Here is a 16,143-nt window from a genome sequence, read left to right on the forward strand (position 1 = left end):
TCACTGAAACATTTTCTGTCTTCAGTCTGAGCTTTTACTGGTTTTACCTCAAAAATGATTGCCTGAACTGCATTTTACTTTTCTTTGCTCTTGTGGTATACAACAAAAGCAAAATTAGGCAGCCTCTTTGGAGGGAGGAATAAATATTCATCTTTTTGGTAGCTTTTGCTTTGGGATTGCCACTTGTATTTCTGTAGTTTTGTAGTAAATTCCTGCTAACTCGTCTCTGTTGCAGTTTTGTTTTAATCTGCATGAAATTCAATTTGTATAATGCTTCACTCAACAGAGAAGATACACATAAAGAGTCTTCACAGTCCAGTTTTTCAAGAGTTTTGTGCCTTGTTTTTAGTAAAGCATTCATTTTTTTGAATATCACATGCTTTCTGTGGTAAGAATCTCCAAAATAAAAATCAGATATTTTCTTTTTCCTTTTCAGACAGAAATTGTGGAGATTGCTTTGGACCAGAAAGGACTTATGAGTGAAAGAAAAATAACTTTTATTGATAAGAACAGAGACCTTTACATTACTTCAGTTAAACGGTTTGGAAAAGAACAGAAGATTGTCAAAATAGGTAAGAAAAATTCAAGTAACATTTAACTACATGCTAGCAGGAAGATAAACTTTTATCAGGTACAAGAGACAAAATATTGCCTTTTAATTAATAGTGAAATTGGACTTGAAAAAACACTGGGAATAGTCCTGTGGCTTTCATAAGATAATGGTAGAAACTATTTTAGTACATTTTATCTAAATTCTGATAATTTTTATATCAGCGATGTGCAAAGCAGTTATTAACATTTAAGCAATTGTTACGGCGTTCCAGAGTAAGCAGCTAAGAGGATATTGGAGAACGATGTATTCCTCAGAGTTGTTCAATATGGAATCTTTCAGACATTCTTCTTGCAAATGAAAACTCTTAAGTTCATAATATTTGGAATTAAAAGTTTAAATGCTGTAGACAGATGCATGATCCAGTAAGTACGAAGGTGCAGTCTTGAGCATTGTATTAATTTTGATCTCCAATGTCAAAACTAAGTCCAAAAAACATCATTCTGAAAAGAACTTAATTTCAGAAAGAAAGAACTGGATTTGGCTGAGTTTGTAAGAAGTTACCTTACAAACTCGGGGGTTAAAACCACTCCTTTTAAAGGGAACTAAGACAGGCTAATAATTACCCTTTTGCTACAGTTTTGAGAAGTGTACGTTTATTTTGAAGTTTCCTGTGGAAATGTATATTATTCTGTTATCTTTAAATTAAGGGACAATGGTTCAAACTTTGGCTTGGAATGACACGTCTAACATTCTTTGTGGGATTCAGGATACCCGTTTTACAGTTTGGTACTACCCCAACACGGTCTACGTAGATAAAGACCTTTTGCCCAAAACTCTGTATGAAAAAGATGCAAGGTAATATATCCTTTTTTATCGAAATATTGTTGTTATGTATTTTAACAGGGTTACTCATTCCTCAAAGAATTATCAAAAAATAATGAAGTGTAATAATTTTGTAACTTTGACACAAAGATTTCTTTAAAGCCGAATGTTCTTTTCAGTAAGAAAGAAATCAATATTAACTTACCTTTCTTTCTCTACCCAGTGAATTCAGCAAAAATCCCCAGATTGTACATTTTGTAGGAAATCAAATAACAATTAGGAGAGCAGATGGTTCGCTTATTCACCTTAATATTTCACCTTATCCTGCGATTCTTCATGAATATGTCAGTAGTTCTAAATGGGAAGATGCTGTCAGATTGTGTCGCTTCGTCAAGGTAAATACTAATTATCAGGAACATTCAGATATGATTTCACTGTAATATTTATGTTTTCACTTACTACTTTAGTAATGATAATTGCATATCAGATGTTATATCTCATTCCCGTTCTTCTGCTTTGTTTATTATTATTTTGGGGCCAGTCATGAAAAATTGTACATTTTCATAATTACATAGTATATATATACATCCATAACTTCATAATTTTCATTATACATAATAAAAATTATTACTTTTATTCACACCAAAAGCCAGATGGATTGAACACAGGTACTAACAGAAGTTAATAATAAGCATAAGTTTTCAGGACGAGGCCTTAATATAACCAATTAAAAATTATCTCCATCTCCACATACAGTTGCCTAGTATTTTTTCATATTTGATTTCACTTGGTTTTGTTTGTTTGTTTTTCTTTTGCTTTCTTTTATCTGTATTTAGACAACAGCAACAGATGAGGTGAGTCTGGCAGTCTTTAAAACAGACAAACAAAAATCCCACCCCGCTCTCCCCCCCACCCCCTAAACCCTGCTTCCTTTTCCCCATTTACTCCTAGAAGAGTTTAGTGCTTCGTATGATTATTATGACCTTAAATGTGTATTTAAAATATTTTTGTATTTATATTATTAAATCACTACACATCCAGATAATTTGGGTTGTATAATTATTTTTATTCTGAGCGTTACCCCTTTAGTGGTAGGCTTTTATTCCAGTATTTGGCAGCGGGAAGTGGGATTTCAAATTTCAAACACAATATTACATTAATTTTTTTGAGTCATCTAATGCGTTATCTTTAAAAATAAAACGTCTGTATCAGATGGTAATATTCATAATACTGTTTCTTTCTGATTAGTATGAAGGTTTTCTAATTCAAGGATTTTTTTTTTTTTTTTTTTTTTTAACTTTTAATGAATCCCCTTCATTCTTATAGGTAGAGTCATCCAGTGAGTTTAGTCGTACTTAAAAGGAAAAATGTTTCAAATCTTTGGTGCTTTTTAAATGAAATGCCAATATAGGTACCATGGTTTTTCACTGTCCTTTTTTTATGAGCTTTTCCTCATTATTCCTTAGTTGTCAACAAGTGAGGAAGACGTTGCTCTCAAGAAAAAAATGTAACAGAACCTTTGTTTTCAGCGTGAAGAGTAGTCACATCATCTGGCTTTCCGCATCTAAGTTAGGCACCTAGGAGTCAGTCTTTGAAGATTTCTCCTTTCCATTGATTACAAAAGAAAGCTTTTTGTCTTTGCTGTAAGGCGATCTAAACCCGCCTAACCGAGATGGTAAGGATTTCCTTCCCGTTTCAGGTTGTGCGGTGTTTGGGCTGAGGGATGGCCTGGAAAGCCCTTCCAGCAAGGTAAACAGAGAGCCATCCCAGCTGCTCTGGGTTGAGTGCTCTGTTTTCCGTCATGATTTGTAAACTCTTCATGGAGATACAGGTCTGCTTTGTTGATTTTGGCAACCCAAGTAGACAGTTCAAAGTCTTTCCAATCAGTAAGAAGAAAATGGACCACCTTTCTGAGGAAAGAGAGAACAGCACGGCCTCTTCATGAAGAACTCCTAGAAGCTTGGTCTCTTGCATCATTACAGGCTGAGCTTTCAGCGTTTTATCACCTATTTTTTTCTAAATAATACAGAAGCAGGAAAAGAACATGACAAATATTTTATGAGCATTTGATTCTCTGAATAATTTCAGTTCTGCCAAATTATGGGCTACCAGCAGGAGGGTTAATCTTGTCCTGAATCATGGTAAAGAGTAGGAACACGTGGCCAGAGGCGCAGAGATGGTGACGGTTAAACCACAGCCTTAGGCTAAATTCCTGCAGTTCAGTGCGTCTGACCAATTTTGTATTCCCACAGCATGAGAATATCTGTAGAGCATACTCAGTGTAGCTATTTATTCTGATTTAAATCAGTAGTAATCCTATGCTGCTTCTAAAAACCGATTCTTATTACAAAGTGTTCATTTTCAAATTTGTTATTGAACATATTTAACAAAAAATAATTCCACTTACTTCCTAGACTGCATGAGGACTAACAAGTGTATTCAAAGTTCTATTTTTCTTATCTGAACTAGAGTTTTCAGATGTGGTAGCCTAAACTATATTGACTCATATGTTTTAGTAGTGTGTCTTTATCATAATGTTTTTGGGAAGATATCAACCTGTTAGGATTTTCCTAAATGTTTTCCTGAGTTAGTGGGGTTTCCTTAAGGTTCTGTAAAAAAAAGTGCAAAAGTAATGAAAATAGAAAACAAGGGTATAATATTATTTTTACCACTAAGTTTTTCTAACTCTTAATTCTAAACATAAAATATACTGAAAATATCACGAAGGAGACAGAACTTTTGAAGCTCTTCTTTACTTTTCAGCAGGTTAGTAGTCTGTTCTGCAGTCAAGTAATTTTTTTCCTCTTTCATTTATAGTACATTTATGATAAATGTACAGTTATTATCAGCATTGTCACTCCAGTACAGTTATTTGTGAAGTCAGGTTATGATTAGCCAGGTTAAAATATTTTCTTTTAACCACCACCAGTGATTTGGTTTGCAGCATAGTTCCACAAATAGTGACAGGGACACCAACGATGAGGTCATAAAGCGATGCTATGGTAAGAGGAGTTCATTAGTGACTGAGATGCTGGAAACTAATGCTTCATTCAGCCACGCTGTCAGTCCCAGCTGATCACACCCTCAGCATTTTTATAATGAAGGAGTTCTGAGAAATAATTAAGTAATGACTTTCTAATGAGAGACTTAGACCACAGTGCCATGAATGGCATGCTAAGAAATGTCGTGTTGTTATATGTTATTTTTGGGACTTGTATACTTCCTTTGAGAAATCTTTTTTTTTTTTTCATGATAATGAATACTTGAAGTTTTAGGAGTTGCATTCTTTTAAAATTTCAGGATCAAGCTATGTGGGCATGTTTAGCTGCTATGGCGGTTGCCAGCAAAGACATGGCTACAGCAGAAATCGCCTATGCCTCAATTGGTGAGGTAAGAAAATGCTGTTACTTCCAGTTAAATTGTTGCAAAAACTGATTTTATGAATTCATTTCCCTTATTAAACTATTGTACGTCTTGTTAACAGATTGACAAAGTCCAGTATATCAATTCCATCAAAGATCTTCCGTCGAAGGAATCAAGGATGGCTCATATACTGCTCTTCAGTGGCAACACCCAAGAAGCTGAAACCCTGCTTCTTCAAACAGGCCTTGTTTATCAAGCTATCCAAGTCAACATTAATCTCTACAATTGGGATAGGTAGTATTTCTTTAAAGATAATATATTTATAAGCAGTCTTACTGAGGTAACCTGTAAATTATTTACATCAGTTGTTTTGGAGCAGATACTTTGCTGTCTGATTTCCTCTCCGTAATTGCCCAGAGCTGTGAAACGGTGAAGTAAATCATATCCTGACAATAATCAAAGAAGTAACTGTTTTTCTGTCATATTTAGAAGGTACAAGTATTCTGTGATGAAAGTCCAAAACATGCTTGGAAGCATTTTTAAATAACATTTTGCTTTTTCATCATTGTTAATACAGAAAAGTCCTTAGTGATACCTCAGACTGTGTGTGACCCCCAAAGAATTAAGGCTGTTTTGAAATGTCTTGTTGCTAAAAATAGATACATGGCTATTCAGACTCCCAGCACTGTGTAGGTGGATGAAATATGAATTAGGCCTGAGAAAACAAAGTAGGAATTTCTCCTTTAAACAAAACCCACGTTTTCTAACAGAATCTCCTGAGGTCGTTTACTACTAATTTCTCTGCTATTATATTTGTATCACTGTGGGCAAAAAGTTGTTTTTCCCTCACATGTCTGTGTTTTTTTTATTATGTTGTCCAATATGTGTCATCTAAAAACTGTATGTATCAAACATAAGTATTCCTTATACCACTGAGAAGAAAACAGATGAGAGTAATAAATTATTCTAATCTAATAACTAATCTTTCTGCCCCATAGAATATTCATAAGCGCTGTGCAGCATATGCCATAAATGCGTATTATGATACTGTTCAGAAGCAATTTCTGACTGTAAGAACATAACTAAAAATTATTACCTTTGCCCTTTTATATTGAGAGTGCTAAATTCTAACTGTTCTGGGTTTTTTCCTTGAAATAAAAAGACTTCTAATTGTCAAATTCCAATGATGTGATGAGGTTGTCAACAGAAATAATGGTTGGGGATTTTTCGTAGCATGCATCATAAAGCAGACAGTGTCCTTCTCTGGCTACTTTTAACCTCCTGTGACTGATACTAATGTAAAACTACTTGGCACTATAGATGAGGAATCTTTGCCTGCAGCCCAAACACTTTTCAGCGTATCGTTTTGCAAAACCATGGTGATTGTAGCTGTGCCAGAGCATTTCTATAGCCTGACAAGCCTGTTTCTGTTTTATTCCAGGGCTCTGGAACTAGCGGTAAAGCACAAGACACATGTTGACACAGTCCTGGCTTATCGACAAAAGTTCCTAGAGGACTTTGGTAAAAAAGAAACTAACAAAAGATTTTTGCAATACGCAGAAGGTGTAAGTATTCCTCAGAATTACTCCTGCATCTTTAGGTCAGCCTCCTCTTTGTAGCCAGTTTGAGGGGAGCGAGGGGGGAATCGCTCTCACATTTTCCTTCTTTGGTTCAAGTGTGGACACAAATCAGAAGATTTGACATCTGAGTACAAGTTCATAGCTTGATGTGTGGCTACTGGGCTAGTAATAGTTGTGCATGTGTTTTATTTGAAGGCACAAATACAGAATGTATGTATGTAGTACCTGGCAGGGATTATACAAACGAGGGCACAATTGTTTTCTGTAAACAGGGAGCTAGACCTCAGTAGGGTTGCATGTATACCTCTTAAATGTCTTCGACATTTTATGTCATTTTATGGATAGCAACAATAACAAACTTTGAAGGCATCCAGGTATATATTAAGAGCGAACTGTTGCGAACTGTTCTGCCAAATATCATAAATAGCTAAAGATACAATTTCATCAGACCTCTGGAAACCCTCTCCATCGTCAGTCGGTCATTTCAATCTGTTAACATTTCACAGATCTTAAAGACTGAGGACAGATCTTAGTTCATGAGCTAGAAGTATCTTAGATTCCACTGCAGATTTCCTTTGTGAGAGGCACCCACATGTGCATCTTAGACAGCAATTCCAATTGCAGCCTCTGTGTCCTTCCTGCTCTTTCCCTCGCTGTTTGAGGGTGAAACTATGACAAGAGATGCGTACTGTGACTGTGTCTGATCCTTTCATCCACTGTAGCCGATGGATCAGGAAATACATTCAAGCTGTTAGCTCAGATCCTTTAATTGGACAGTGCCCACCACACTTTCAGTAAAGCTGTATTTCTAATGTAAGTCATTAGCTTTTAGCGCTTCTAAGGATGTTTCATTTCCTAAACAAGAATAAAAGTCTGCACGATATCTGTCCCATCACTGAGCCATTCTGCAGTACTTTACCTAGAAAATACCAAAAAATTACACAACAGATTCCAAGCACTCTTATCATGCAGCAATTTTGGCTGCTGTGCTGGAAGTTTGTCTTCTACGTACTTTAAATCCATTATTGAGCAAAAATCATGTTAATCCTCTGATGCTTCTGAAAGAGACTTTTTAGGTAATACTGTCTTGTCTTTAAATCATCAAGAAAGTCATAGTTTCTGGAAGGGTTCCTAAGCAATAACACCTTGTCAGTGATCAAGCGTGACCAGAGTGACGCAAGTGGAGCCCATTTCACCTTACACCCAGTCTTTAAACTTGGCTCTCAGACTGCAGAAGGTTGCTGGAGTAAAGAAATCCTTTTCCGCTTCCATATTCTAGAGGTCTTGGCTGCTGGATCTGAATCTAGGAGGGAACCTGCTTAATGAAGTGGATTTTAAGCTCTTGGCTACAGTGGTAATTAAATTCTTAATGCAGCCTGTCAGACTCGTATAGCAAAGTTAGAAGGAAGCATTAAGGGCGTTGAAGAGAAAAGCAAGATTTTGTGCTGCTGTTCCTTCTCAGGGAAAAAAAAAAGGGTCTCAGTTTCCCTCTCACCACCTAAAGCTCCTTTGGGCTTAAGTAGAGAGTTTCTTACCTCTTTTCTATACTGTAGCTGAGATCACTGATCTGGAGTCAGATATGGAATTTAAACAATGTGCTTAGTCGTTATCTCTCACGTCTTTATATATAAGGTATTAGGAACTATTGTGTATACTGAGAATCCGTATCTTGGCAGTTGCTAGGTGTCACTGGCAAGGCGTGTCGGCCTCGTTGGCAAGGAGCTCTCAGGGCTGGATGGCAGAATGAGCCCTGTTCGTGGTGTGTTTAGCATCTGTGTGACATCTGTTACCACAAACATGTTCTTTCTTAGTGCGCCGCAAAGATTTCGGTCATCAGATCCAAAGCACCTGGACCCAGTGAATGCATCCTGAATTTGAGGGTTAACCTTTTCACACGAGAATGTGGGTATTGCAGTTACATCTTCCCTCATAAAGAATCTTCCTTATTATTTTGTGACTTAGATAACAGAATAACAGCTACTCTCAAAACCCCCTGTGTAGCAGTGGAGATTTTTTTTCCCATCCTGTCTTTGACAGTCTTAATTCTTCAGCAGTGAAGCTGAACTTTGCAATTACATTTTTGCCTGGTTTTTGGACATATTTTTGTAGTCATCAAATGCACCATGATCCGTTCTTTCCCATCAAGCATTTTTGGAAAGAAAGACAACTGCTGTACCTCACCGTACCATGGATGTTGTACTATATCTCTTGTTTGAAGTTTCACTGAAATAGAATATAGCCAGATGACGATTCTCTGCAGCTGGAGAAACGCCAAGGTAAAGCTAAAACATTTATGGATGCAGAAGAGAAATTTCAAACAGAAATGTGATTTCTGTCAGATAACCAGTGTAATGTGCTGTCAGTTTACTTGGTGGACTTTAAGTGCGGTCAAGGCATGGCTGCCTGTATGGTTGATAAAGGGCTATATTCTCGGTAACAGGACACAGATGTCATTACATTTAAATTAGATGCAAGTTGGTCTGAGTTATTTTCATGTTTTAATGTTGGGGGTTTTTTTTATCAGACACAATGAGATGTATTAGTATCTGTTAAAACGTAGCGAGCTTGTTTTATTTTGAAAGTGGAAATCTCAGTTTGTTAGAACTCAGCTGTGCCTTCATACATTCCGTTAGGATAAGTTGTCACTTGCACCTAAAGAACGATACAGTGATGGATATGGTCATTGGGTAATTGTAACTTCAAATTGTCCGGTCAGTGAACAGCTCTCTGTTTGACCTCTCTATATAACGTTAGTTGACCTCTGCCTACTGGCTTTTCTCTTCTTACAGCTGGAAGTTGATTGGAATAAAATCAAAGCCAAAATAGAGATGGAAATTGCTAAGGAAAGAGAGCGAGCAGCAGGCAGTCCCGCAGCGAGAGCTAGTGTAACTGTACAGCAGTAACTGTCCTTTCGGTCACTTCCGTAAGTGCTTGCTGAATATTTTGTACTGGCATATTTTGACAAACACTAAAAAACAAAAACATTGCAAACATTTTGTGGGGAACAGGAGTGAGAATTGGTGTGGTTCTTGTTAATTGTTGGATGACAGGCAGAATTATTTATTTACCACAGCCCCATTTTGAGCTGGATTTGTGTTCTAATGTCCTAGCTCCAGTGAGCAGCTACATTGTAGTCCATAATACATGTATGAGAAGAAAGGGAAATTAACTGTCTTTCTGTTAGTAGCTTTTAAATTTTCATTGCCATTAAAAGTATTTAACCTTGGTTGCCTCTGATGAAGTACAGTTTTCCCTATTTAAGCACCTAGTTAGTAGTTTGGTTCCTTCTGCAACCTCGGGGACCTCTGAAAAGACTTATTTAAATTGCCCTAAAAGAAATTCAGCAAACTGTAAGTGTTGAAAAATAAAAAAGGAGCTTGCACCTATAAAGGACAAAAGAATATTTCACTCACAGTTACAGTAATACATATTTGTGTTAGTGTGTCTGTACTAGCAAGTTCTTTAGTAGATGATTTCAGATTACTGTAGCAACCCAGGTTTGTCACTGTAGCAAGCTCTTTAGCAATAAAGGGTCTTTTCTGAGATAATGTAAATTGTTTCAAATACTATGGAATGTGCTTTGAATGTTGTTTGAAGTAACAAACAGCATTGTTGGTTGGTTTTGTACCATCTAAGATGTATAACTGACAATGATATCGAGAGCTTCCTTAAGGTTAAAATATCCTATTTGTTTAAAATAAGGAAGAGCTTTCAACATATGTTTTTCTGCCCAAAGCACTTGTTTTGAAAATACTGGTTTTACGGCTGTGTTATTCATCAAGATACATTTTTCTTTGTTTTACATATGAGAGTGGCTGCATCTGTGAGATGTTCTTTGCAGAAGCCCTTTGCATTATGAAGACCTGAGCAGGTTATTCATAACTGACATTGTATAATATGTGTCTTTCAGGTGTTACCATCAAAATGTAAAATGTCTGTTACATCTGGCAAATGTATGCTGTTTTGTAAATCATTGTATGACACTTTTTTGCATAGTTCATAAATTTCTTAATAAAAACAAATAAAGGGGTTTTTAAAAATGTATCTAGTAGATGATGCATTAGGTGATCTCCATTGATTTACCCGACTGCTAAATAAACCAACATTTTTGATGTAGCGCATTTGAAGCTCCGCAGTATTCTGGTGTACTGACATGTGGCAAAGTGAACACCTTCACCTTCCATTGACGTGCAGAAAGCACTTACTGGTTCCAGAATTGAGCCCAAAATATCACTAATGGTGAGTGTTTAATGTTAAATTTATGAAGCCTGGCTCAGACTTGTAATGCAATGTACGCAATTTTTGAAAACCGGTCTAGTGGTGATACACAGTTCAGGGTCTCAGCTCAACCTTGCTCTTTTTTATTCTTGGGCCAGTTGGGAGTACAGCAGAGGCAGCAAATTCACTGAGTTTCCTAAAAATATCTGATGCAACAATTAACCATTGCCAAGATGAGATAAAACAGTGGAATGGATGCCACGTTTGCAAAGGTACTGCCTCTGACTGCCCTTCAGGTTGGTGTCAAAGTCGTTTCCAGAAGGTGGTACTGCAGTACTTCAAGCTCGTTCTCCGTGGCTCGATGTTAACGAGAAGTGTTGTGCTTGTAGGTGGTGGGAAAGGTTGTGTAGTTCCTGGGCCAAAGCACAATAAAGACCTTAAGGTATTTATGGCTGATCAGATGTATTTTTTTCTGTGCAGTCCTGAACTACGTGCAGTGCTGAGTATGTTGTGTTAAACAGAAAAATCAAATAAAAGAAAACAAAGCGAAACAAATGTTTTGGAAAAGTGCTGTTATTCTCAGTTATTTATTTTCACCAAGTTCTACTACGCAGGTAGCCTGGTACCATTCCAACCTTGGGTTTGAAATCTGAATTTCAGAATACTCTCAGAAGAAAACATCCTTACATGGCTTACCTTTGCAAGTAGATTCTCTCTGGTTGAAAGAATGGAGATTCAAATGGATATGTGAAAAGTGTATCTTTAAGCGAGGTAAAAGTGAAAGCTAAGGCGAGTGTTTAAAAGCCGTAATTGACTTGGGAAAGCAATATACTGAAAAAAATATATGCATTAGGTAGCACTTCTGTCTTCTAAACTTTCAAACATTACAGACACTCTTGTGGCCCAGAAGGCCAACCGCATCCTGGGCTGCATCAAGAGGAGCGTGGCCAGCAGGTCCAGGGAGGTGATTCTCCCCCTCTGCCCTGGTGAGACCCCACCTGGAGTACTGTGTCCAGTTCTGGAGCCCCCAACACAAGGACATGGACCAGTTGGAGAAGGTCCAGAGGAGGGCCACAAAGATGGTCAGAGGGCTGGAGCACCTTTCCTATGAGGACAGGCTGAGAGAGTTGGGGCTGTTCAGCCTGGAGAAGGCTCCAGGGAGACCTGAGAGCGATCTTCCAGTACCTCAAGGGGGCCTACAAGAAAGATGTAGAGGGCCTGTTGTGATAGGATGAGGGGCAATGGTTTTAAAATAGATGGAGGCAGATTTAGATTGGATATTAGGAAAAAAAAATTTTACAATGAGGGTTGTAGAACACTGGAACAGGTTGCCCAGAGAGGTGGTGGATGCCCCATCCCTAGAAACGTTCAAGGCCAGGTTGGACGGGGCTCTGAGCAACCTGACCTAGTCAGGGATGTCCCTGCTCCTTGCAGGGGAGTTGGACTAGATGACCTTTGAAGGTCCCTTCCAACTCTAACCATTCTATGATTCTATGACATTGCACTTGGCTCTCCTTGCATGTGGATTTGGAAATGGCGTAAAAATATCCAGAATTTTTTTTCCTGTTCTAGCAGTGTAAAATGAGACAAACCTGAATAATCTGGTAATGTAAAGTCAGTACCGTACCTTGCACTAGAGGACACCGTTTTTACACCCTGGTCTTCATGCACTGTCCATCAGTTCATGATGCACGTTCAGCGATGGACAGAGGTTGCAGCCTGTTCCGTGGGGACGGTTTTCTATTCATGGTCTGTACCAGCCACCGTACGTTTCTAAGAAAAGTTAGATGGTGCCCGTGGTGATCGCAATGAAGAGCAGCGGAAAGAGCGTTTTAGGAACATCATCTTGGATTTGAGGAAAAAGACATTTGGAAGTATGGCTTTAATCTTGCTTTACAGCACGTTTGAAGTATCATTTTGGCCGCAATTATTCCAGGTAATGCGAATGGTTAAAGAAACCTTCTTCATTTTTACCTCTAGCTTATTTTTTTTATGGTTTGCATATTTTTAATAGTTCAGAGAAAAAAGGAAAAATGTTTTTGTATTCTGGTATTTAAGACAGTCAGACTTGGAGATCCACATTTTTCTGTTGGATTTTATCCTTTGGAAGGGGAACAGGATGAAGCTTTCAATCATCTGACATGAAAACTTAATTTCACAGTTCACGTTGAGTCGTTTCCTACTGCAGCAAAACAAATGCTCATCTCTGAAAGATTCCATGTCGTCGGGCACAAAGCGGTTCCAGTCTTGAGGGAGAGCTCTGGTGAAGCTCATGGTAATCGTATATGAAGCAGTGATCAGTTGGTCGTTTAGGACTGAGACCCTCCCAGCTAATCCAGCTGCGATGTCAATGAGGACGGAGATGCCTTCTGCCCTTCCTTGGTGTTTGTTATTCGCCTTTTTCATGTAAAGTTTTCTAGTGAAAACCATCCAGCACCTTGACTTTCTGCACACAGACACTGGCACAGGCGACTCAAACCTCTCCATGAAATTCCTTCAAGCTTGACTTGGAGGAATTCAATATAGGGGTGAGTCACGCTTGGCCTTTGGTGTCCAATCACTTGGGCATGACCATGGGGGCTGATGTGCCATGGATCAAAGATGATAATGCTTTACTTTTCTTTTATTTAAGGCATTCTTCATCAACAACTGGACGTCTCAGAAACTGCGTTAGCCATCCCCTGGTAAGGATATAGCACCGAACTGGGCCATATTTTAAACATAGTGTTTTCTTTGTAGGGATGTTCTCCCAGATCCAAGTATTTTGGCATAGAAAAAGGAGGTTGAGGAAAAGCTGTTGATTTACCCATTCAAAATTATGTTTCGGTCCTGAAAGTTGCTTTCTTAGCTGAATCTGCCCCAAGTGTAGTCTGCCAGTGGATGTCCCGCAGAAAATACACACTTCTTCCAGGCTTTCCCTGTTCAGACTGGTCAAGAGTTGAACTACCAGAGCTGAGCCGTGCAGAGATGATCCCTCTCGCCCCCTTGGTCTTCCTCGTCCCTTCCCTGTGTAAGCGAGTTTTTCCTTCTCCCGGGTCCCTGCACAAACACTCGCTCCTCGCCGGGAAAACGAGGGAGGGCAGCTTTGCCCAGGGAGGGCAAATACAAAATACAGTAATAATGCAATATTAAAGGAGAACACTAAAAAATGTGCTCTGGTTTCCTAGTGAAAGCGACATTTTAAAGTTACGTTAGTCAATGTTAGCCCTTGGGCTGCAGAAATTAATACATTAAACTACGGGGGAGAAAAACGATTGTCTTTTTAAAGTAATACAGTTTACTGGCTTTTGAAATTTAAAATTGCACATTTTGAAATGAAATAACTTCTCTATCTTGCCGGCGCTTCCCAAAGCCATGTCTTGGGATTTTGAGGCACGAAATAAATAGGGCTCACTCCGAATATTCCGCCTGGGGCAGCACTGCCTGGCCTGTGCCGTGGGCAGGAGCTTCCAAACCTCCCTCGGAGGCGTGGGGCTGGCGACTGAGTTACGCAGCGTCAGGCTGAGTCCTTCATTTCTATGTTCCTATTTAAAACACAGAATTACTCCATTATGCGGCATATTTTATTCAAGAAGAGTCTTTCCATCAATTAAAAAGATCATAATGTTGCTCCCCTCGTTGCACGCAAAACCGCTCCTGGCTCGGGGCTGTGGACGCAGAAGACAGGCAGCACCCACAAATTCTGAAAAACCCCGGATCAGTGGATTTTGTACATTGGGAGTCAGCAGTGGAAATCAGGATTTCAGCGGTTTTTCTGGCTGAAAAAGCCAAGCAAATTCTAAAGGGATCGCTCTTTCCCCTCCAGTTCTGCTCTTCCTTCGGTGTTGGCGCTGTGGGCACTTCGCAGCAGCCGAGGTTTGGGATGGAGAAATGAAAAGGCAGCCTGGCTCCTTGGGGGTTTCCCTGCTCTTTAGGAAGGCTCGGCATTATTCCCAGTGCTCTAATCCGTCTTTGCGCTGGGACTCGTGTTAACGTAACCCAAGAGGCTCCAGGTAAGAAAGCGCAGCGGGATCAACTCTGGTTTCTCTGGGTTATGACTGTCTCAGACCCTCCTTATCCTCCTCCTCTTCCTCCTCCTCCTCCTCCAGCTGCCTCTGTCCCCTGCAGCGTGTAAAAAAGGCCTAATCTCAATTCCAGTGAAAATAGGATTGCCACCTCAACTAGACACGAGGACTTTCTGCAGCATCGTGGCACACCTTTCTGTCCTAGTGTTTGCAGCTGCAGTATAGAAAGGTTTAGAAGCCATAGCAAGAAAGTTTTCAAAATTCAGATGCCCATGTCGATACCCCCATCCATGTCAGTATTTGATGAATATCCAAAGCCGCAGTTCTGCAGTGTGGGGAAGGGCTCTCTTGCACCTAAAATTGTTTACCAGCCTTGCCTCCAAGGGGAGGAGGGGCATCTCACGCTCGGTCTCGAGACCCCTTTAGCTGGGACCCCGAAGAGCCAGGTTACTGTTTTTTTGGAGGGTTTGTGGGCAGGGGACCCGGCAGCGGTCGGCACCGAGGTCTGGCCTGTGCTGGATTGGGGCGCTAATTTCCCTTAGAGCAGAAGTGATCCCAGTCACTGGGAAAATAAAAAACACAGTAGCAGAAGGCGCTAATATTTTATTAGCAAGCTTGGGAGGTCTTCCTCCTCTGTTTGCCTTGCTGTACAACCACTGCGCAATGCCGACGGCGAAAAGCTGAGTCCTGCTTTCCCCCACGCTTGCGCCAGCCCCCGTCACCCGTGGGTGCAGGAGGTGTGAGGGTCGTCCCGTCCGGCCAATTTGGTGCATCTCTATCTGCGCAGAACCGGGCCAAGGGGAGCTGGGGATGCTGTGCCAAACTGCAGCCAGCCCTTTCCGTCACCCCACGAAGAGCATCTCATCGCACCGGAGGGGATGTCATTGCGTCGCGGGCCATGTCATCGTCCTGGAGGTGAGGTCCTCAATTTGGCTTTCTTCCTGGATGCCCTCTTTTTGCCCAGCCGCCGCTGGGCTCGGAGGACGAGGAGTGGTCTCTGGCCCCCACGCTGCCCAGCCCACGCTCCCGGGGAGGTGAGCATCAGGAGCTCCCCAGGCTCCAGGTCCCAATGGGGAGCCCCACTCTCCTCCAGGCCGTCCCGCTGGGAACACCAGGCACCAGTGGCACATCCAGCCCTCCGTGGGTCCCGGCATTCTGCGGGCCGTTCCCCGGGGAACTCTGCACGTCCCTTCTGCAGGGCCCGGTGTCCAGCAACGCCATGCCGCGGTGGGGAACCGTTCCAGGGGGTGGCATCTCCCACGGGGGGGTCCACGATGTCCCTCGGGGCAACGGCGCCGTGTCCCTCTCGGAGAGCGCGGAGCCCGCTGCCCGTCCCTGCCGGGATGTCCTGCATCCGGCCTCCCCAGCATCCCGGCCAGTGGGGACCCTGGGGGGACCCCGCTCTCCAGCCCCCACCCCCGCGTCCATCCGCGGGTGCGCAGCCGGGCGAGGGGGGCTCAGCCGCGGATTCCCCCGTCCCCGGAGGGGCTGCGGGGACCCCTCTGCGCCTCCTCGTAGCTGGGCAGATGCTTCACCTCCTCGTAACGCGGCAGCCGAGGCAGCTCCAGCCCCGGCCCCGCCTCGGCCCCGGGACCCCCGCCGC

At 41.2% G+C, this 16,143-nt stretch overlaps 1 protein-coding gene across 5 annotated transcripts in view; it reads left to right on the plus strand.

Moving 5' to 3' along the window:
* Positions 1 to 10,981, plus strand: part of IFT80 (intraflagellar transport 80) — a 54,832-nt gene extending 43,851 nt beyond the window's left edge. For all 5 annotated transcript variants that reach the window (XM_086754714.1, XM_086754715.1, XM_086754713.1 and 2 more), the window contains 7 exons: positions 437 to 572; positions 1,261 to 1,408; positions 1,599 to 1,770; positions 4,676 to 4,765; positions 4,860 to 5,032; positions 6,180 to 6,303; positions 9,108 to 10,981. In XM_086754714.1, coding sequence (XP_086610840.1) covers positions 437 to 572; positions 1,261 to 1,408; positions 1,599 to 1,770; positions 4,676 to 4,765; positions 4,860 to 5,032; positions 6,180 to 6,303; positions 9,108 to 9,221 — 957 coding nt within the window. In that variant the 3' untranslated portion in view covers positions 9,222 to 10,981. The remainder of the gene's footprint in view (positions 1 to 436; positions 573 to 1,260; positions 1,409 to 1,598; positions 1,771 to 4,675; positions 4,766 to 4,859; positions 5,033 to 6,179; positions 6,304 to 9,107) is intronic.
* Positions 10,982 to 16,143: the final 5,162 nt, after the last annotated feature.

Source organism: Chlamydotis macqueenii, chromosome 9 (genome assembly GCF_036417535.1).
Source record: "Chlamydotis macqueenii isolate bChlMac1 chromosome 9, bChlMac1.mat, whole genome shotgun sequence".
Lineage (NCBI taxonomy): Eukaryota > Metazoa > Chordata > Aves > Otidiformes > Otididae > Chlamydotis > Chlamydotis macqueenii.